A 23506-nucleotide genomic window follows, 5' to 3' on the forward strand; every position below is an offset into this window, starting at 1 on the left:
CTGTTTTTGTTTGTTTTGTTTTGTTTTCTGTTGTTTTTTTTTTTTTTTTAGGATTGCTTTTTTTGTTCCTGTCTTGTTTCTCCAAAGAGACTGCAGTTCCCTAAAGTCTCATCCCACACAGCATTAGGAACTCAGTAAACAGGACACACATTTAAAATGAACACTCTAACAGAATGCCAGACAATACCAAGTAATATAGTAATATTCCCAGTCAAGAAATGTACCAACTTAAACTTTAATGTGCATAGAAATCACTGAGGGAAATCTTGTTAAAATGTATATTCTGATTTAGTAAATTTGGCTGGAGCCCGATAACTTGCGTTTGTAACAAGCAATCAAGAGATGCGGATGCCGCTGATCTGTGGACTTACATTGAGCAGCAAATATGTAAAGAAATATTCAAAAGGAAGTCATATGCTTTGCTCCAAAACATATCTTGCGAAGTGTTAATTAAACAGAAGTATGGTTAAGATGAAGCCAGGCGAGCACTTCTTCCCCAGCCCCAAACCTACCCTTCCCCTTTCCATTTCCCCTTCGTGTCCAGCCAAGGTCTCCCCCTCCTCAAAACCATAAAAACACACAAGCAGCAACAAGCCCAGCTACTCAAGACGCGAGCTCAGATAACAAAGACATAATCGTTCCAGCACTTACTAGTCTAAGAGCCGGGGCAGTCGATGGAGTCCGGGCTGTGGCCTCTCCCACGCCATAAAGAAAAATTCAAAATTAAATCCTTGTCAAGGAGAGACCAATCGTAGACACGGTCTCTGCACGATTCGCTCTTTACATAGCGTAGGAGCACAGCCCGGCTTGTGATTGGCTGAGATAGACAGAGCTCCAGCCAATCAGAGCTGAGGCGCTTCTGGTATGAATAAGGGGAAGGCGGGAGAGAAGGGGAAGGAAAGCAGGAGCGGAAAGAAGGTGTGTTACGTCCCCTCTGCCGTCGGTGGAAGCTCTGGTGTGATTGGTTGGCTCTTCTTCCGATTGCACCAATCTCAAGCTCTTCTCTGCAGAGCCCTAACTATAAAATTGAAAGTAGAGAGCAGGGGGCAGCCAATGGAAAAAAAAATGTGCACAGCAGCCAATCCTCCTGCGGCGTTTTGTGTCTTTGCCCAACAGGAAAATGTGTCTCATGCAGAGGGGCGTTACCCAGTCTCCAATGGGCGGGAGCCGGTGGAACGGAGGAACCAATGGGTGCGAGACGTTGAGTGACAGCTGTCCAATGGAGGCCCTCCGTGCTAGTACGGCTTGCGGCTTAAGCGCCGCCGCGGTCTGAGGAATGTCAACTATTCAACATGGAGGCGGAGGTCGATAAGCTGGAACTGATGGTGAGTGCAAAGTGAAGGAGATCTACTGTGTAGTTTATTTTTCCCCCACGGCCTCGAAGGTGGGGCACAATTTGGAGTCGCCGGAAACTCCGGGCGGCGGAGGCTGGACCAGAGTCGAGTTCCCTCCTCCTGCACCAAAGGGAGCCGCCTTTGGTGTCTAAACCGCCGCGGGGAAGGGGTTACATCCGGGAAACTCGTCAGGGAAATGGCGGGAGATGCTGAGGGTGCGGGGCCTTTGGAATTCCTTGTTCCTTGCCCTCATCTTTACACCCCTTACGGAACTGCGCCCGGTGCATACCGCATTCTGTGTTTGTACCAAAAAAGATGTGAATGGAACGGTCCCTAAGCGTCCCAAGAAGGGAGGGGTGGTTCACACTCCAAGAAAGGGGAACGGAGGGTGGGGTGGGGAATAAACCGACGGGGGCGAGGAGAAATCCCTGTAGGGCCGACCCGCCCACGTTTTAAAAGGCGGGCCGAGAAAGTCTGAGAAAGGATGCTAGACTTGTATGCACAACTTCCTAACGGCCAAGGAAGCATCTAGACCCATTTCTGTTTGGTCCGGGGGTGGCAAACCTTGGGTGAGGGAAGAGGTGTGAGCGAAGGGGATCGGAACCGCGAGCTCCTCTCCTGGAGCGCGGGCGGGATTGAGACAGGAAAGGCATCCTGCTCTTGAGTTGTGCACTTTCATTCATCTGTGAAAGTAGAGAATGGGTGCGAAGAACCGCAAAGTACTCCCGTTGTTGCTGGCGTATTTGGCCTGCTCGGGGGCGCCCAGCTGAGGGGCTGTCCTTCTAGTTTTCTTTAAGGATCCGTCCTTCACTTGTTCTCTTTATTCCCTCCCTCCCATTCTTAGATTTCCAGCTTGATCGCCCGCGCTTTTTTCCTCTTAGTTCCCTTGTTATGTCTTCAGCCCTTTTCGTCCAGCATTATCTTTTTTTTTTTCTTTTTTCTTTTTTTTTCCAGGTTGGGCTGCTTTCCTTAAAAACCTGGACTTTGGAGGAAGCGCCTGCCACTGAGCTCCTGTTTTTTTTTGTTTGTTTGCTTGTCTGTTAAATAAGATTGGCCGGGCGCAGTGGCTCATGCCTCTAATCCCAGCACTTTGGGAAGCCGAGGCGGGCGGATCATGAGGTCAAGAGATCGAGACTCTCCTGGCCAACATGGTGAAACTCTGTCTATACAAAAAATACAAAAATTAGCTGGGTGTGGTGGCACGCGCCTGTAGTCCCAGCTACTCGGGAGGCTGAGGCAGGAGGATCGCTTCAACCTGGGAGACGGAGGTTGCATTGAGCCGAGATCGCGTCACTGTACTCTGGCCTGGCGACAGAGTAAGACTCCGTCTCAAAAAAAAAAAAAAAAAAAAATTAAGTTTAAAAAAAGTAAAAAACTTATTTATTCGTTTGTAATCCGTCCTTCCTTCCCACGCCATTCCCTGGCATTATAGCTTAGGTATTTGTGCCTGCCCTGTTTTCTCCAAGCTGAATCTTGGGCCTCTAACTTCTTCCTTGGAAAGGATGGGTGGTGATCCTGGAAGAAACCACCCACCCCCCATTCCCACTCCAGAAAAACAGGCCTTGATATATCTTATTTTCTTCTGATGTTCAAATGAATTGGAGTGCCTCATATACAAATTTAATTTGAAGGCTTTCAATTACTTTTAGCATTTTGTGTTTAAATTTTCTTTGTGCAGTGTGTGTGGGATTGGAGAAGTGTAGGGAGAAATGGGAGGGAAGAAGGAATAATTTCCTGCAGATTTTCAAACCTGTAATAATGAACTTTTAGTTCTAAGTTTTATTATTTTTATCATTCTTTTTAAAAACAAAATGTTAAGCATTGTAATTTGATTCTGTCAACAGGCTTAAATGTTAAGACTATCTTGCCCTTCTCCCATTCTGAATTCTTCCCTACTGATACAGATATTTCTGCCTAAATTCGTAATTCATTTCTGCTAAATGATGCTAATTCTGCTTTTAACAGGTTGTTTGCTTCTCAAGTTGGCTGTTTTTAATTTTTAAACTTGTCTGGCTTTTGCAATAGAGTCAGTGTTCTCACAGGACTTCTTTAGATTGAACAAATTCTCTTTTAAGTGAACAATGATGAAGTAAACATTTTGAAAAAGTAGGTTTTAGAAAATTATAAGGTAGCCAGACATTTAAACTTTTAGATATTGTTTGAATGATGAGGTAGTATTTAAATTATATTTGAAGACAGGAAACAAAGAAATGAGGGTTTTTTCCTTTCTTACATCCTTGCAAGTAAATTAGTGGTAGCTTTTTTTTTCCCTTTCAGGTTATTAGTTTGTTTCCATAATTATTAGGGTTTAGAAATGAATTTTTATCATGGCTTTAATTATTACTGCTTTATATTGACTAAATAATAAAAGACAGTGCATCTCATCTTCAGATTTACCATGCACTTCTAGAAAAAAATGTTATACTTGTGGACCAGTTTATTTTATAAGGTTTTAAGCGTAAATGATTTCCTGTGCTATCTTCTGATTTTTGGTTTTACATCAGTTAAATAAAGGATTTGTCAAGGAACTAGCATTTACTATTTAATTTGTGAAAAGAGAATGCATAATATTTAATTTGAAAAGAAAGTGTTTATCCTAATTTTGTTGATACCTTTAATTTTTTTCATATTTTTCTTGTTTGTAACGACTTCCAATTCAGAAAGTTAAACACTTATCTTTTAAACAATTGTCTTTAAAACCTGAAACTTGACTACCAGCGTTAAATATTCTAATATTTTAGTTACGTGGCCCAGGATTTGACACCAAGACACTTAAATTTCAGCTGTCCTTTGTATGAATCCATTTCCTTAGTAGGCTCAATCCGACTAAGTAGTTGAACTGGACTGTTTAAAGTGAGGTTGGTGAAAATAATGAAAATATATTTTTGCATCAATCAACATTACTAATGGGGGAATAAGCTTATTGTAGGCCAATCTTTGTTTTCTGACTTTTTCCCCTTCACTTATTAATAGGGTGGGATTTGTTTAGCTTCGTTCTTTCGTTCTTTCTTCGTGGTACTACTAGTGACTGTACACAAAAGGTAATGCAGTGTGATACTATGATACTATTTCTGTTTCTGGGTTTACATCTGACTTCTGATTGGGTTCTTATCCGTTAAAAAAGTTAGAATGTTAATTAGCTTGGAACTAAGGAAACTTGTTACTTAAATCTCAGTCCCACCTCCCCCTATCATTATTTTCTCTTTGATATTTCTAAGTTTGAAGGAAATGGAGATGCTTTCTACCCATATTTAAGATTTCAGGAGTTAACTGAAATTTTGAAATCCCCTTGGATAGTATTCAGTTAGATAGAGTTAATGTTCTATTTACAGCACATTGATTCCCTTCTGTTGTTATAATAGCCCTTAGTAAACTCGAGATAAAAAGCTGTAAGATGGTAAGTGCTTTTGTGTTTTCTTTGTATAGTGGTTTAGATTCCAGAGTGATAAGAATGAGTATGTAGAGATTGAGAAATTTATTATTTTACTTTTCATTTGTTTTCTTTGATACTTGTATTCAAAGGGCTTGTTTTATGTGGTGGTTAATCAGTAAATTGCCTTGAAAGAAGGAGCTAACATCTCTGCAGAGAACAAAAATATTTTTCACAACTTTGTCTTAGTAGTAATTATAACTGGTTTTGTTAATAACAATCCTAAAGTATTAACAATACCCATTCTAATTATTATTAAGGCTTAGGGCATATTTACAAAATTCCTTTCTACATCTATGCATGTTTCTGTTTGAATGTTAATTTGTGTATTAGTCATCAATAAGCAACATCACTTTGATATTTAAGTCTTATCCTTTTTTTAAAAAACATTGATATAAATGTTTTTTGGTTTTGGATGTTTTTGTGTCCAAAATGGCAACCCTACTTTAAATTCTTTTCACACTGAAGCTTCAACTGATGCAAGATGCTTTTGTGTTCCTTTCCTACTTATTACTGCTAACGAATGCTCTGACTTTATTGCACTACTGTACTTTACAGCTAGCAGTGCAATAGTATTGTCAAAGCATCTGAAAGCAGGATGCACGCCAGAATTTTGATTCTTACCTTACATCTTCCTTCAGTATCAGGAAATAATTTACCACAACCTTTGTTGCTGAAAACTATAATGTTGTTACTAACAGTGTATCTTTTAGAAAGTCATAATTTGGAAAAAAAAAACCTTTTAACTAATTAAAAACTTACTATTTTACTGCATTATGAAACACATCTAGAGAATTTTTTTATATCTAAGTTGTTATGGTTTGTCTAAATGAGTAATACTTTATAATTTATTGCTTTCTGTTTCATATTTGTATAGGTTCTTTCAAACTTTAGGTTTTATTTGAGTTTTATGATGAATTGGTAGTGATGAAAACAATTTCTGCTCTATATTTTTCTTGCAGTTACTTGCCCCAAGTCATCTTTTTTGTTGTTGTTTTTTCCAGAGACAGAGTCTTGCTCTGTTGCCCAGGCTGGAGCGCAGTGGCCCACTCATGCCTCACTGCAGCCTCCTCCTCCTGGGCTTAGGCAATCCTCCCTCCTCAGCCTCCTGAGTAGCTGGGACCACAGGCGTGTCCTAGCATGCCTGGCTAATATTTTCTTGAAATTTTTTGTGGAGACAGGGTCTCACTGTATTGCTGAGGTTGGTCTTGAACCCCTGGGCTCAAACAGTCCTCTTGCCTTGGCCTCCCAGAGTGCTGGGATTATAAGTGTGAGCCACTGTGCCTAGTCCTCCAAATGTTAATTGGTGTTAATTTTGTGTATTGTCTAGGAAATGGTTGAATTTAGAACCTAAGAGTGCTTGTTTTACAGTTTATTCTTATGAGATATAATAGTGTGGATTCATCACTTTTAAAAAATAATGAATTGTATTGAGATACAATTATATAAAATAAAAGTAAGTAAGCTATTCGTTAAGCAAAGCCTAAGTCTTACTGTGTTGCCCAGGCTGGAGGGCAGTGACTATTCACAGGGCAATCATAATGCAGCACAGCCTAGAACTCCTGGCTTCAAGCAATCCTCCCACTTCAGCCTCCTGAGTAGCTTTGACTACAAGGGTGTGGCATGCCCAGTGAACTGATGAGTTTTGACAAATGTATACAGTCATGTAACCACCACCACAGCCACGATATAGAACATTTCTGTTACTTTACAAAAAACTCCTTTGTGGCCAGGCACAGTGGTGCACCTGTAGACCCAGCTACTCAGGTGGCTGAGGTGGGAAGATCACTCGAGCCCAGTAGTTCTAGACCAGACTGAGCAACAGAGTAAGACCCCTACATTCCTTTGTGCCTCTTTGTGGTCAACCTCTTCTTCCCCAACTCCCTGGCAACCACTGATCTCTAGTTTAACTTTTCCTAGAATTTCATATAAATGGAATCATACATTATGCAGTCTTTTGTGTCTGGCTTCTTGCACTTAGCATAATGCTTGGAGATTCATCCATGTTGTATGTATTCATAGTTGGACAGTTTTTATTGCTGAGTAGTATTCATTGTATAGAATATCACAAACTCTATCTACCAACTTATGGACATGGGGTCATTTCCACATTTTGCATATTATGAATAAAATGGCTATGGTTGGTCTCGAACTCTTGAGCTCAAGTGATCCTCCTGTGTTGCCCTCCCAAATGTCTTTAATTTTTTTTAACAATATTTTTTTCTTTTTCTTCAGACACAGGGTCTCATGCTGTCACCCAGGCTGGAGTGCGGTGGTGTGATCATAGCTTACTGTAACATCAAACTCCTAGGCTCAAGCAGTCCCACCTCAGCTTCCTGAGTAGCTGGAACTACAGGTGTGCATCACCATGCCCGGCTAGTTTAAAAATTTTTTTGTAGAGATGAAGTCTCACTATGTTGCCAGGCTGGTCTCTAACTCCTGGGCTCAAATGATCTTCCCACTTCAGCCTCCCAAAATGCTGGGTTCTGGGAGTGAGCCACCATGAGTATGTCTTTGTGTGGACATAATGTTTTCATTTCTCTGGGGTAAATACTGAAATGGGATTTCTGGTAGCATGATAAGTGTATCTTTGTGGAGGGGAAAAAAGTATGCTTGATCTTATAAGCAACTGCTAAAATATTTTTCAAAGTGGCTGTACTATTTTGCATTCCCAAAGCTATTGATTAGGGTTCTAGTTCTTCCATAACTTTATCAACACTTGGTATTAGGTTGATGCAAAAATATCAGTCTTAATTTTAACCCTTCTAACAGGTGTGTGGTGGTGCCCCATTATAGTTTCAGTTTGCATTTCCTTAACTAATGACATTGAACCTTTTTTCATATGCTTATTTGTAGTTGGTATGTCTCTTTAGTGAAATGTCCTACAATCTTTTGCCTATTTTCTTTTCTTTCTTTTTTTTTTTTTTTTTTGAGATAGGGTCTTGTTCTATTACCCAGGTTGCAGTAGAGTGGTGATCATAGCTTACTGCAGCCTTGACCTCCCAAGATTCAGATGATACTCTCCCACCTCAGCCTTCCAAGTAGGTGAGACCACAGGCACGTGCCACCACTCCCAGCTAATTAAAAAAAATTTTTTTGTACTAGTCTGGGCAACATAGCCAAACCCCTCCTCTCCACAAAAAAATAGAAAAATTACCTGGGTGTGGTGGCGCAAGACTGTAGTGCCACATACTTGAGAGGCTGAGATGAGAGGATCACCTGAGCCTGAGGAGGTTAAAGCTGCAGTGAGCCGTGATTGTGCCACTGCACTCCAGCCTATTGACAGTGACACCTTATCTCAAAAAAAAAAAAAAATTTTTTTTTTAGAGATGGGTTCTTGCTATGTTGCGTTGCTCAGGCTGGTCTCAAACTTCTGGGCTCAAGCCATCCTCCCACCTCAGCCTTCCAAAGTACTAGAACTACAGGAGTGAGCCACTGTGCACGGTAGAGAATAGTTATCTTAACAATATTGAGCCCTCTGGTGCACAAACATATCTTTCCATTTATTAGGTCTCTAAAATTTTCTTTCGACAGTTTTGCGGTTTTCAGTGTATAGGTCTGCTTATAATTTTTTAAAATTAAAAATTTTTTTTTTTTTTTTGGCCAGGCGTGGTGGCTTACACCTGTAATCCTAGCACTTCGGGAGGCCGAGGTGGGCAATTTACCTGAGGTCAGGAGCTCAAGACCAGCCTGGCCAACATGGTGAAACCCCATCTCTACTAAAAATACAAAAAATTTCACCTAGCGTAGTGGCGTGTCCCTGTAATCGCAGCTACTTGGGAGGCTAAGGCAGGAGAATTGCTTGAACCTGGGAGGCGGAGGTTGCAGTGAGCCAAGATTGCGTCACCGCACTCCAGCCTGGGCAACAGAGTGAGACTTCGTCTCAAAAAAAAAAAAATTTTTTTCTTAAAAAAATATTTAATAGTCTTTTCAGTGTGATTTCTACTAGTGCTTTTAAAAATAGACCAAAGACCAGGCATGGTGACTCACATCTGTAATCCCAACACTTTGGGAGGCTGAGGCAGAAGGATCACTTGAATCCAGTAGTGCAAGACCAGCCTGGGCAACATAGCCAGACTCCATCTCTAAAAAAAAAGTAGATCAAGAACAGTTACAACATGGGTTCTAAATGCATTGAATTTCAGAAGAAAGTAAGCTATTTGTTAAGCAAAAGTCCTTTAAAAATGGTTGGGAAAATACAGATACCAGAGGGAAGAAAGATACCTAAAATGTTAGGCATGAACTCAAGGACATCATTTGTAGAGAATGAAGAACATAAATCCTCATCATAAAGCCATTTTATTCCAAATTTGTGTGTGTGTATGCGTGTGTGTGTGTGTGTGTGTGATACATAAAATTTCTTTCTTAATTACCAGCCCTAGCCTTAAGTGCAGCTGCTTTCCTCTTTAGCTTTTAATTACAAATTACAATTTCTTACTGTTCTCTGGTGGGCTGTTAGAGCAGTGGGTAGGATTATTTTTTTTTTTTTTCCTTTTAATAACCTAGAGGAGGGGCCAAGGGGTTCATCTGAGGATTTTTTTTTTTTTTTTTTTTGAGATGGAGTTTTGCTCTTGTTGCCCAGGCTGGGGTGCAGTGGTGTGATCTCAGCTCACCGCCACCTCCACCTCCCAGGTTCAAGCGATTCTCCTGCCTCAGCCTCCCTAGTAGCTGGGATTACAGGCATGTGCCACCACGCCCATCTCAAAAAAAAAAAAAAAGAAAAAAAGACTGTCCCAGATCGGCCAGGTACAGTGGCTCAGGCCTGTAATGCCAGCGCTCTGGGAGGCCGAGATGAGAGGATTGCTTGAGCTCAGGAGTTTGAGACCAGCCTGGGCAACATAACAAGACCTCGTCTCTACTAAAAATAAAAGTAAAAACATTAGCTGGGTGTGGTGGCAGGTGCCTGTAGTCCCCACCTACTTGGGAGGCTGTGGCAGGAGGATCATTAGAGCTTGGAAGATCAAGACTGCAATGAGCTATGATTGTGCTGCCACTGCACTCCACCCTGGATTACAGAATAAGACCCTGTCTCAAAAACAAAAACAAAGAAAGAAACAGTATCCCAGATAAGTAAAATAACTAGTCTTAGATTTTATAAGCTCGTCCTTCTAATTCATCTCAATATATAACATTTTTAAAGTTAGAACCAGTCCTTGATTCAAGTTCAATATTTTAATTCTCATTTTATTATTTATTTATTTTTTTGAGACAGAGTCTCACTCCGTCACTCAGGTTGGAGTGCAGTGGCACCATCTTGGCTCACTGCAACCTCCGCCTCCTGGGTTCAAGCTATTTGCCTGCCTCAGCCTCCCGAGTAGCTGGGATTGCAAGCGTGCACCACCACGCCCAGCTAATTTTTGTATTTTTAGTAGTGATGGGGTTTCACAATGTTGGCCGGGCTGGTCTCAAACTCCTAGCCTCATGTGTTCCGCCCACCTTAGCCTCTCAAAAGTGCTGGGATTAGAGGCATGCGCCACCGCGCCTGGCATAGTCTCATTTTATAAATAAGGAAATAATCTTAGCCAATTTTTGCTAAGGTTTCATCTAGTGATTTAGTGACTGCAAAATAAATTTAACTTTTTAAGACATTTTTGTCAGTAAATGTGAGAGCTGTAGTTTTACAAATCCTTTCTCTCCCCACCTAATTTGCCTAATTGTAGATAGAAGTACTTCCTACTTTGTTTCATTATGTATTTCCTTTTTTTCTTTTGAGATAGGGTCTCCCTCTGTCACCCAGGCTGGTATGCAGTGGCTCAATCACAGCTTACTGCAACCTTGACCTCTCGGGCCCAAGTGATCATCCCACCTCAGCCTCACGAGTAGCTGACACCACAAGTATACACCGTGATGCCTGGCTAGTTTAAAAAAGTTTTTTAGAGACGTGGTTTCCCTTTGTTGTCCAGACTGGTCTCCAACTCCTAGACTCAAATGATCCTTCTACCTTGGCCTCCCAAAGCATTGGGATTACAGGCTTGAGCTACCATGCCTGGCCTTATTAAGTGTTTCTAGGTCGGACTAGTAACAGAGGCTAAAGGTATTAAGAAACTTATCTGGGAGACAAAGATAAATACATTGACTAATGTATCTGTGATTAAGTACACAGATACATTAAATACAGATGACATGGTGGGAAAAGTAGATACTAGATATTATGGGGGAACATTGGAAAGAGGAAATTAACCTGGGAAAGGTTTCTTCTTAGAGGTGAGATATAATCTGAGACTTGAAAGATGAGTAGGGATTAGCCAACTGAAGGAGAGGGCAAATATTCCAGGCAGAGGAAATAGTATATGTGAACATCCAGAGATAAGCGTTTATTGTACCAGTGGGGGAAACTGCAAGGGTTACAGTATACTGTTGAGAGGGAGAACTAGGAGTATTGAGAAAGTAAGATCGATATTCTAGCTATTAAGTTTTCTTACCGTACTGTTTTTCTTTATTACATTTGTGAACTTTTTTTCCCAATTTTTTTATTGTGTTAAAATACATGTAACATAATGTTTATGATCTCAACCATTTTAAGTGGTATTAAATACATTCATAATGTTGTGCAACCATCACCATCATCCATCTCCATAACTTTTACATTTTGTAAAACTGAAACTCTCGGCTGGGTGTGGTGGCTCACACCTGTAATCCCAGCACTTTGGGAGGCCAAGGTGGGTGGATCATCTGTGGTCAGGAGTTCCAGACCAGCCTGGGCAACATGGTGAAACCCTGTCTCTACTAAAAATACAAAAAATTAGCTGGGTGTGGTGGCGTGTACCTGTAATCCCAACTACTCGGGAGATTGAAGCAGGAGAATTGCTTGAACCCGGGAGGCAGAGGATGCAGTGTCGCCCTCTAACCTGGGAACCTGGGCGACAGAGTGAGACACCATCTCAAAAAATAAAAAAAGAAACTCTATACTCATTATACAATTACTCCTTTCCCCTCCCCTCAGTGTCTAGCAACTACCATTCTACTATCTGTCTCTATGATTTAGACTACTCTAAATACCTCATTTAAATGAAATCATACAGTATTTGTCTTTATGATTGGCTTATTTCATTCAGCAAAATGTTCTCAAGATTCATCTGTTTTTCTGTTGTAGCATATTGCAGATTTCCTTCAATTTTTTTTTTTTTTTTTTTTTTTTTTTTTTTTTTTGAGACGGAGTCTCGCTCTGTCACCCAGGCTGGAGTGCAGTGGCGCGATCTCGGCTCACTGCAAGCTCCGCCTCCCGGGTTTACGCCATTCTCCTGCCTCAGCCTCCGAGTAGCTGGGACTACAGGCGCCCGCCACCACGCCCGGCTAGTTTTTTTTGTATTTTTAGTAGAGACGGGGTTTCACCATGTTAGCCAGGATGGTCTCGATCTCCTGACCTCGTGATCCACCCGCCTCGGCCTCCCAAAGTGCTGGGATTACAGGGTTGAGCCACCGCGCCCGGCCGATTTCCTTCAATTTTTAAGGCAGAATAAGATTCCGTTGTATGTATATACCACATTTTACTCATCTATCCATCTCTCTATGGACACTCGTGTTGTTTCCTTGTTTTAGCTATTGTGAATAATGCTGCTATTAAAATGGGTGTACACATATCTCTTTAAGACCCTGTTTTTAGTTGTTTTAGGTGTATACCCAGAAGTGGAATTGACGGATAATACGGTAATTCTATTTTTAGTTTTTTGAGGAACCACTGTACTGTTTTCCATAACAGCTATACCATTTTACACATCAGCAGTGGACAAGGGTTCCAGTTTCTCCACATCCTCTCCAACACTTGTCTTTTTTTTTTTTTTTTTTTATGGTGACTATCCTAATGACTGTGAGTTGGTTCTTAAACATTTTTTTCCCTTAAGAGGGAGTCTCGCTCTGTCATCAGGCTGGAGTGCAGTGGCGCGATCTCGGCTTACTGCAACCTTGGCCTCTGAGGTTCAAGCGATTCTCCTGACTCAGCCTCCCGAGTAGCTGGGACTACAGGTGTGTGCCACCAAGCCTGGCTAATTTTTGTATTTTTAGTAGAGATGGGGTTTCACGATGTTGGCCAGGATGGTCTCAATCTCTTGACATCATGATCTGCCCGCCCCAGCCTCCTAAAGTGCTGGCATTACAGACATGAGCCACTGCCCGCACTCCTAAACATTTTTAATCATTTTAAATTCATATTCTATAGTTATCATGAACCTATATTCCTTAATTTAAAACATTTACATATAAACATCCAGTTAAAGTTTTGGGGCTGGGCGTGGTGACTCACGCCTGTAATCACAGCTCTTTGGGAGCCCGAGGCGGGAGGATCACCTGAGGTCGGGAGTTTGAGAAAAATACAAAAATTATGCCAGGAGCAGTGGCTCATGCCTGTAATCCCAGCACTTTTGGAGGCCAAGGTGGGCGGATCACCTGAGGTCAGGAGCTCGAGACCAGCCTGGCCAGCATGGTGAAACCCCGTCTCTACTTAAAATACAAAAAAATTAGCTGGGCATGGTGGTGCATGTCTGTAATCCCAGCTACTCGAGAGGCTGAGGCAGGAGAATCGCTTGAACTCCAGAGGCGAAGGTTGCAGTGAACTGAGATGGCGCTTTTGCACTCCAGCGTGGACAGCAGAGTAAGACTCTGACTCAAATAAAAAAAAACAAAAAACAACGAAAATTAGCCGGGTATGGTGGTAGGGGCCTGTAATCTCAGCTACTTGGGAGGCTGAGGCAGGAGAATTGCTTGAACCTGGGAGGCGGAGGTTGCCGTGAGCTGAGATCGTACCACTGTACTCCAGCCTGGGTGACAGAGTGAGACTCTGTCTCAAAAAAAAAAAAAGAAAAAAGTTTTGGATAAAATACAGGGAAATTTAACAACTCTTGATTAAAACCATTATATATTGATTATGCTACACTTGTTATTGCTTTATTTATTTACTACAAGATACCATAAATAAGAGAGACATCTTTTAAAAATAAACCTGGCTGGGCATAGTGGCTCACACCTATAATCCTAGCACTTTGGGAGGCCGAGGCAGGAGGATTGTTTGATTCCAGGAGTTCAGGACCAGCCTTGGGCCACATAGTGAGACACTGTCTCTCTCTCTCTTTTTTTTGTTTTCAGATGGGGTTACGCTGTTGTTGCCCAGGCTAGAGTGCAGTGGCACAATCTTGGCTCACTGCAACCTCCGCCTCGCAAGTTCAAGCGATTCTCCTGCCTCAGCCTCCCGAGTAGCTGGGATTATAGGTGCCCACCACCACGCCTGGCTAATTTTTGTATTTTTAGTAGAGATGGGATTTCACCACATTGGCCAGGCTGGCCTTGAACTTCTTACCTCAAGTGATCCACCCACCTTGGCCTCCCCGAGTACTGGTATTACAGGCATGAGCCACTGCACCCAGCCCTGTCTCTTTTTAAAAAAATATTAAAAAACAAAAATAAAAAAAAAAAATACATATATAAGGCCGGGCGCGGTGGCTCAAGCCTGTAATCCCAGCACTTTGGGAGGCCGAGATGGGCGGATCACGAGGTCAGGAGATCGAGACCATCCTGGCTAACACAGTGAAACCCCGTCTATACTAAAAAATACAAAAAATTAGCCGGGCGAGGTGGCGGGCGCTTGTAGTCCCAGCTACTCGGGAGGCTGAGGCAGGAGAATGGCGTGAACCCGGGAGGCGGAGCCTGCAGTGAGCTGAGATCCGGCCACTGCACTCCAGCCTGGGCGACAGAGCGAGACTCCATCTAAAAAAAAACAAAAAAAAAACATATATAGGCTGGGCATGGGGACTCAACGCGTGTAATCCTAGCACTTCGGGAGGCTGAGGTGGGTAGATCACCTGAGGTCGAGAGTTCGAGACCAGCCTGACCAAGATAGAGAAACTCCATCTCTACTAAAAATACAAAATAAACTGGGTGTGGTGGCACATGCCTGTAATCCCAGCTACTTGGGAGGCTGAGGCAGGAGAATCGCTTGAACCCGGGATGCAGAGGTTGTGGTGAACCGAGATCATATCATTGCACTCTATCCTGGGCAACAAGAGCAAAACGCCATCTCAAAACAAAACGAGACAAAACAAAACAAACAATCATATATAAACTAAATAATTTATCTGAATATGCTTGCAATAACACCATCCCTGTCATTTACATGTACTACCTGATTTTTCTCAAAGAAAATAGAAGTATTGTAGTAAAGTGAATAATTCACCCCATTTCTTTACTTCTGCCTGTATCCACATGTTTGTCATGATTTCATGGTGGGCAGAGTACATTTTTCTCCTCTTGATGTGCTTTAGCCAATGGCATATGGGTAGAATTGACAGTGTGCAGCTCTGAACTTGGGCCTTTAAGAGACCTTGAATCTTTCTGCTTAATCTTATGTTTCCTCTAGCTTCATGAGAATACCTCATGGGTTCAAAGAGGGTGAGAGACACCAGTAGCAAAGGTCCTACCAGGCATCCTCCAGAATTGCTGTGTGAAGCAAAGCCGCCAAATTCAGCCTAGCCTAGAGTACCTGAACCGGTTCAATGTGCAGGTCCATGAAAATAAATGATCAGTTTTTAAGCCACTGAGTTTCTTGGTATCATGTGCCACAATTTTGAAGTATGTCTAGGCTCTCTCTCTTTTTTTGTTTTTTTTTTTTCTTCTTGAAACCAGGTCTTGTTCTGTTACCCCGGTTGGAGTGCAGTGATGTGATCACCACTCAATCCAGCCTGGACCTCCCGAGCTCAAGCCATCCTCCTACTTCAGCCTCCTGCGTAGCTGGGACTATAGGTGCATGCCACGACACTGGCTAGTTTTTGTATTTTTTGTAGAGATGAGGTTTCACCATGTTGTCTAGGCTGGTCTTGAACTCCTGGGCTCAAGTGATCTACCTGCCTCAGCCTCCCAAAGTGCTAAGATTACAGGCCTGAGCCACTGTGCACAGCCGTGGCTGTCATTTGAATTACAGAATTTATCTATTTGTTTATTTATTTAGAGACAGAGTCTTACTCTGTTGCCAGGCTGGAATGCAGTGGCGTGATCTCGGCACATTGCAACGTCTGCTTCCCGGGTTCAAGTGATTTCCTGCCTCAGCCTCCCTAGTAACTGGGACTACAGGCACACACCAGTGTAATACACCCAGCCAATTTTTGTGTTTTTAGTAGAAACGGGGTTTCACCATGTTAGCCAGGATAGTCTCAATCTCTTGACCTCGTGATCCACCTGCCTTGGCATCCCCAAGTGCTGGGATTACAGGCATGTGCCACCATGCCTGGCCGAATTACATAAATTATTTAAGGCTTGGATCTGTGGCTCACACCTGTAATCCTAGCAGTTTGGGAGGCAGAGGCAGGAGGATCACTTAAAGTCAGGAGTTCGAGACCAGCCTGGGCAACAAAACGAGACTCTGTCTCTACAAAGAAAAAAAAAAGTTGAGTAGACTACTTTGACTGATAAAACTAGCCTTTTAGGCTGGGCGCGGTGGCTCACGCCTGTAATCCCAGCACTTTGGGAGGCCGAGGTGGGCGGATCACAAGGTCAGGAGATCGAGATCATCCTGGCTAATACAGTGAAACCCGTCTCTACTAAAAAATACAAAAAAAAAAAAAAAAAAAAAAAATTAGCTGGCTGTGGTGGCGGGTGCCTGTAGTCCTAGCTACTTGGGAGGCTGAGGCAGGAGAATGGCTTGAACCCAGGAGGCGGAGCTTGCAGTGAGCCGAGATTGCGCCACTGCACTCCAACCTGGGTGACTGAGCAAGTCTGTCTCAAATAAGTAAGTAAATAAAATAAATAAAACTAGCCTTTTAGAGGCAGGGGCTCATGTATATATCCTAGCAATTGTTCCATGAAAACCTGCAGATTGGGCCAGGAGCAGTGGCTCACACCTGTAATCCCAGCACTTTGGGAGGCTGAGGCGGGCAGATCACCTGAGGTCAGGAGTTCGAGACCAGCCTGGCCAACATGATGAAACCCCATCTCTACTAAAAATACAAAAATTAGCCAGGCATGGTGGTGCGTGCCTGTAATCCCAGCTACTCAGGAGGCTAAGGCAGGAGAATTGCTTGAACCAGGGAGGCAGAGGTTGCAGTGAGCTGAGATCGCACCATTGTACTCCAGCCTGGGGGACAAGAGCGAGACTGCGTCTCAAAAAAAAAAAAAAAAAAAAAAAAAAGCCTGCAGATTGGGAACTGATGAACCTGAAGCCCTTGCCCACTTTCATCCCCTCTGGTTGCCAGTTGCTTGAAATAACACGTCTGTGACCTGGTGTTAGGGCATATTACTGCTTATCTGTTTTGGACAAGCATAGTCAAGCATTTGTTCTGTTTGGAAGAGAGAATGAGTAATAGTCAGTACTCTCTCCAGCAGAAAAAGGCAAAAACCAATTTTGATTGTGGAGACATGAAATAAGTGGTCCTTTGCTTGCTGGGAACTTGAAATATTTCCCTTAAAACGTGTTTTAAAGAGTAGTTGGGTTCCCAGGTGGTTTGTTCTTTCAAATGAATGAATGCTTGTTCTTTCATCTATTCCCTTTTGTCACTGCACATTAGGATGTATATTAAAAACTAAGGATACAAAAAAGAAGAGATTTCTTGCCAGGAAGATGTTTGAAACCATGTCGTGACATTACCATGTAAATATGTGTTTAAAATATAATACAGAAGATGGTAAACCAAAGCCATGAACAAAGTAAAAGGAGAGTAGATAAAGGTGATTCTAAATGTACACCAAAGAGAAGATAATGTACAAAAGTAGATTCTGGCGGGGTGCGGTGGCTCACACCTGTAATCCTAGGTCTTTGGGAGGCCAAGGCGGGCGGATTGTGTGAGCTCAGGATTTCGAGACTAGCCTGGGCTCATGAACTCATCTCAAAAATAAAAAAAATTAAAAATAAAAATAAAAGTAGGTTTTTTGAGTATAGCCTAATTAGTTCCATTAAGATGCTTAATTCTCCCTTAAAATGTTTCTATGGAAAATGCATTTCTTTTTTTTTTTTGAGTCGGAGTCTCGCTGTGTCGCACAGGCTGGAGTGCAGTGGTGCGATCTTGGCTCACTGCAAGCTCCGCCTCCCGGGTTCACGCCATTCTCCTGCTTCAGCCTCCCAAGTATCTGGGACTACAGGCGCCCGCCACCACGCCTGGCTAATTTTTTGTATTTTAAGTAGAGACGGGGTTTCACTGTGTTAGCCAGGATGGTCTCCATCTCCTGACCTCATGATCTGCCCACCTCGGCCTCCCAAAGTGCTGGGATTACAGGCGTAGCCACTGCACCCAGCCGGAAAATGCATTTCTAAGCCTATTTAGTGAGTCCAGAACACACCTGTCTACCAACTCTTCTCTCTATGCCTAGCCCACCATAGGTGAGCCTGAAATACTTTTTTTCACTTTATGTAATTTAATGCTGTTGAGAAAAGGTCTCTCACAAGAGGATATGTTGGGAGCTTTAAGGGCACTGGTCCTTTGTAGGAGAGCATACTGTGGCAATGATAATCTATGGGTTGTTTGGGGACCACACAGTATATTGTGACAAACACAACATATTCTTTTTTCCTTGCTGCCTAATAGTTGAGTAATATGGAATACCTTGTGCCACTTACTGAAAGCCTTAAACTGGTCATATTAAAAACTAGTACAGGCTGGGTGTGGTGGCTCATGCCTGTAATCCCAGCACTTCGGGAGGCCAAAGCAGGCAGATCACTTGAGCTCAGGAGGTCAAGACTAGTCTGGGCAAAATGGTGAAACCCCATCTCTACCAAAAATACAAAAAATTAGCCAGGTGTTGTGTCGTGTGCCTGTAGTTCCAGCTACTTGGGAGGCTGAGGCATAGGAATACCTTGAGCCTGGAAGGCAGAGGTTGCAGTGAGCAGAGATTGCACCCCTGCCCTCCAGCCTAGCCAACAGAGTGAGACACTGTCTCAAAAAACAACAAACAAACAAAACAACTGATTGAGCATCCCTAATCCAAAATTCCAAAATCTGAAATGCTCCAAAATCCAAAATTCATTGGACCATTTCAGATTTTGAATTTTCAGATTATGGATGCTCAACCATAATTATAATGCAAATATTGCAAAATAGGGGCAAAAATCAGAAATCTAATTGGCAGAATGTAACCTGGTTTCCCTTGGGGTGCTTTCATGATTTCCATAGACTTTTTTTCAGCTAAATCTTGTATTTTATATACCACTTTTCAGATCAGTATAAAACTTTTCCCCTTTATTTTTATTACTGATGTTAGAGAAAACTGGTTTCTGAAATATGAATGTCTTTGGCTTTACAAAAATCACTAGTTTTATTTTAAATATTCCAGTGTCCCTAAAAAGTTAAACAATAACCTCACTGATTTACAAGGCTTCCAGGAGGCTGATTTATAACTGAAAGGTCTGTGAATGATGTTTATCAGTATCAATTTGCACTATTAATCAGACACTCATGAGTTTTAGATTATCATAATTGCTTAGTAAATTTCTGCCATCTAACTAAAAAAAATTCTGTTTATCACCAGATCCTAGAACCCTATCAATATTGTCTCTGCTGTGTAAATAGTTCTGAGTAGTGCAATATTGCTTATAGGGTTTTGGTGTTTGGGAAGAACAATGGGCAGGCTGCAGAAACTATGTAGCTGAAACAAGCAAAAGCCATCTTTGTTTAGGAAGAAAACAAGGAACTAGATTTCACTATAAACATTAAAATCTGAGGCTTAAATGTAAATTTTTAATTTATTAGAAGAAGGTAACATTTTTCTTTTTTACAAATGGGTTTATTTGTAGTATAAAGAAATAATGGAGTTTTAGTATTGAAAAGGATCTTAGATTCCAACTCATTTGATAGGAGAGACCCAAAGAAATGAGGGACTTAACCTAGGGCCACATAGCTGGTTAGTGATACTAGGACTAGACTTTCTACCATGTACCCCAATTCTTTTATTTTTCTGTACCATACTACCATATTGTGTTCAGAGGGAATTTTTAGTTGACTAGCTTTATAACTTTAGTGATATTAATGTAAAACATAAAAAAACCTTTAATTTTAGGTGAAGAATGTACATTTTTGGCTGGGCGTGGTGGCTTATATCTGTAGTTCCAGCACTTTGGGAGGCTAAGGTGGGAGGATCGTTTGAGCTCAGGAGTTCAAGTCCAGCCTGGGTAACATAGCGAGATCTTGTCTGTACAAAAAAATACAAAAATTAGCTGGGTTTGGTAGTGGACATCTGTAGTCCCAGCTACTCAGGAGACTAAGGCAGGAGAATCTCTTGAGTCCAGGAGGTTGAGCCTGCAGTGAGCTGTGATCGTGCCACTGCACTCACCTGGGCAACAAAGCAAGACCCTGTCTCAAAAAGAAAAATAAAAAAGAATTTACGTTTTTTCCACATGTGTGAGTCTTAATGGCTTAAATATCATATATAACTTTGTCTAACTACATTAAGAAAACAGTAATGGAAATAGAACTAGAGGCAAGTTATTTCGCTATTTCCTCATTTATAAATTGAAGGGTTCAGAGCAGAGACATTTAAGATTATTTTTCAGCTGAGCATGGTGGCTCACACCTGTAATCCCAGCATTTTTGGAGGCTGAGGTGGGCGGATCACAAGGTTAGAAGATCAAGACCAGCCTGGCCAACATGGTGAAACCCCGTCTCTACTAAAAATACAAAACTTAGCTGGGTATGTCGCATGCCTGTAGTCCCAGCTACTCGGGAGGGTGAGGCATGAGAATCGCTTGAACCCGGGAAGTGGAGGTTGCAGTCAGCCAAGATTGTGCCACTGCACTCCAGCCTGGCAATAGAGAGAGACTCCGTCTAAAAAAAAAAAAAGAAAAAAAAAAAGATTATTTTTCTATCAGCATTTCTTTGGCATCTTTTTTGCCCCCTGCTTACACCCTAGCCCACTGACTTCACTGATAAGCCAGTACTGGCTAGGTGCAGTGGTTCACACCTATAATCCTAGCACTTCGGGAGGCCGAGGCCGATGGATCACCTGAGGTGAGGAATTCGAGACCAGCCTGCCCAACATGGCGAAACCCCGTCTCCACTAAAAATACAAAAAATGAGCTGGGCGTGGTAGCAGGCGCCTGTAATCCCAGCTACCTGGAAGGCTGAGGCAGGAGAATCACTTGAACCTGGGAGTTGGAGGTTGCAGTGAGCCCCGAGATCGTGCCATTGCACTCCAGCCGGGGAGACAAGAGTGAAACTCGGTCTAAAAAATAATAATAAGTCAGTACTGTCCCTGTGTATTATTACAAGATATTCTCTACAATTTTCCACAGAGGATAACATTCTACCCACAAGCTGTTTTTCTTTTCTTCCTTCCTCCCTTCATTTTGGAGATGGGGTCTCACTATATTGCCCAGGCTGTTGTACAGTGACTATTTACAGAAGAGATTATAACACACTGCAGCCTTGAACTCCTGGGCTCAAGCAATCCTCCTGCTTCAGCTTTTTCAGTAACTGGGACTACAGGTACACATCAAACCTAGCACAAGCTGTTTTTCTTGTCTTTTTAAAAAATATTTAAAAAATTATTTTATATTTTTTAAAAATGTATTTTTTTAGGCTGAGCGTGGTGGCTCACGCCTGTATTGCCCGCACTTTGGGAAGCCAAGGCGGATCACAAGGTCAGGAGATCGAGACCATCCTGGCTAACACGGTGAAACCCCATCTCTACTAAAAATACAAAAAATTAGCTGGCGTGGTGGCTGGCGCCTGTAGTCCCAGCTATTCGGGAGGCTGAAGCAGGAGAATGGTGTGAACCTGGGAGGCGGAGCTTGTAGTGAGCTGAGATCACACCACTGCACTCCAGCCTGGGGGACAGCAAGACTCCATCTCAAAAATATTTTTTAAACATAAATAAATACACAAGATAAAATTTTAAAAAATATTTTAAAAATTATTTTATATTTTTAAAAAATGTAATTTAAAAAAATATTTTTTCAGGCCGGGCACCGTGGAAAATATTTTTTCAGCCACCTTGCCTGGCTAATTTATATAATTTAATTTGTAATGATGGCTATGTTTAATAATTGTCTTGCAAAAAATCTTGACAGTTTAGGCTGGGGGCAATGGCCCGCGCCTGTAATCCCAGCACTTTGGGAGGCCAAGGATGGCAGATCACTCGAGGTCAAGAGTTTGAGACCAGCCTGGGCAACATGGTGAAACCCCATTTTACGAAAATGAGTAAAAATTAGCTGGGTGTGGTGGCAGGTGCCTGTAATCCCAGCTACTCAGAGGCTGAGGCAGGAGAATTGCCTGAACCTGGAAGGTGGAGGTTGCAGTGATCGCACCACTATACTATAGCCTGGATGACAGAAGACAGAGACTCTCTCAAAAAAAAAAAAAAAAAGAAAAGAAAAAAAAATGACAGTTTAGTTGATTTCATCATACCATTGATTAGAAGGGTACTCTTTGGTATCTTCCTAAAATAGAAGTTATTTAAAAGTAGAAACCGCCTCTTTTTGGTACCATTTGATGATTAACACATTTTGGGCCCCTAGGCATTACAGGAAACCAGAGCAGAAACCTCTCTTAAAAAGATGCCAGGCCGGTGACTCACACCTGTAATCCCAGAACTTTGGGAGGCTGAGGCAGGCCGCTCGCCTGAGGTCAGGAGTTAGAGACCAGTCTGGCCAATATGGTGAAACCCTGTCTCTACTAAAAATACAAAAATCAGCTGGGCGTAGTGGCATGTGCCTATAGTCCCAGCTACTTGGGAGGCTGAGGTGGGAAGATCTCTTGAGCCTGGGAGGTTGGGGCTGTAGTGAGCCGAGATGTTGCCACTGTACTCCAGCCTGTGTGACAGAGCGAGATCTTGTCTCAAAAAAATAAATAAATGAAAAAAATATATATATAATATTTATATATATGAATATAGTCTACATTTTGGAGTTTTGTGTCCCCCAAACTCATCATGTTTTGTGACATATATGTTAGATTATTGTAAAGATCTTTCAGACCTTGGAGGTCTCACTTGCCAAATTTAGGACAATTTAGGCCTGTGGTCCCAGCTCTCAGGAGGCTGAGGGAGAATTGCTTAAACCCTGGACGCAGAGGTTGTAGTGAGCCAAGACTGTGCCACTGCACTCCGGCCTGGGCGACAGAGCAAAACTCTTCTCAAAAAAAAATAAAAATAAAAAAAGGAAGTTTACTGTTCAAGGAACTACATGAGATTATGCTAAACTTCAAGCACAACTAAAATATCAAGTTAAAAAATATGTAAGCTTAATAATTTGTTTCATAAACATGTTAAGGGTTCCTAGAATAGAGATTGTCTTAGGAATCTCTGGAGCCACAAATTCCATAATTTATGGTAAACTAAATGACTAAAACAAGCTTTAAAGACTCGTATTTAAAGTTGTGCTTAAGAATGTTATATAACTCATTGAAAAAAGCTATGGAATTGTGGTCTGTTTAGTAATTAAGACAAACAAGAAAATCAGGTCTTGAGTGCTCACAGTCTTTGTTAACTGATTTGCTCTGGCTCCTGGTGTCTCCTCATTCTCTCCATCCACATGTTTGATGGGTTAGTGTACTTTTCTTATTTATAGGAAAAGATAATCCCTAAGTATGTCTTAGTATGAGAAATTATGCTAATAGGAATATCTTAATACACACACAAACACAAACAGTATTTTTAAGGAGGTGTAATTATTGATTAATTTAATCATGGCATCTCATCTGACAAATATATAGGATAAATGAAAAGCTTCCACTTTTTGGAAATCATTTTAAACCCACTTTGTAATTATGTACCCAACATTAATTTTTCTGGCATAGAATGACTCCCTGATGTTAGAGATAGAAATCAGATATTGACC

The 23506-nt window shown here is 41.9% G+C and overlaps 2 protein-coding genes across 3 annotated transcripts in view; one reads left to right on the plus strand and one right to left on the minus strand.

Moving 5' to 3' along the window:
• PRR11 (proline rich 11) overlaps positions 1-957 on the minus strand; it is a 44578-nt gene extending 43621 nt beyond the window's left edge. Inside the window, exon 1 of one of the 2 annotated variants that reach the window (XM_025363357.1) lies at positions 652-957. The gene's annotated coding sequence lies outside the window, so the exon portion shown is untranslated. The remainder of the gene's footprint in view (positions 1-651) is intronic. The other variant, XM_025363358.1, reaches the window with a different exon arrangement.
• Positions 958-1174: 217 nt separating this feature from the next.
• SKA2 (spindle and kinetochore associated complex subunit 2) overlaps positions 1175-23506 on the plus strand; it is a 42404-nt gene continuing 20072 nt past the window's right edge. The window contains exon 1 of the mRNA XM_025363370.1: positions 1175-1325. Coding sequence (XP_025219155.1) covers positions 1293-1325 — 33 coding nt within the window. The 5' untranslated portion in view covers positions 1175-1292. The remainder of the gene's footprint in view (positions 1326-23506) is intronic.

The sequence above is a fragment of the Theropithecus gelada genome, chromosome 16 (genome assembly GCF_003255815.1).
Source record: "Theropithecus gelada isolate Dixy chromosome 16, Tgel_1.0, whole genome shotgun sequence".
In the NCBI taxonomy this organism is placed as follows: Eukaryota; Metazoa; Chordata; class Mammalia; order Primates; family Cercopithecidae; genus Theropithecus; species Theropithecus gelada.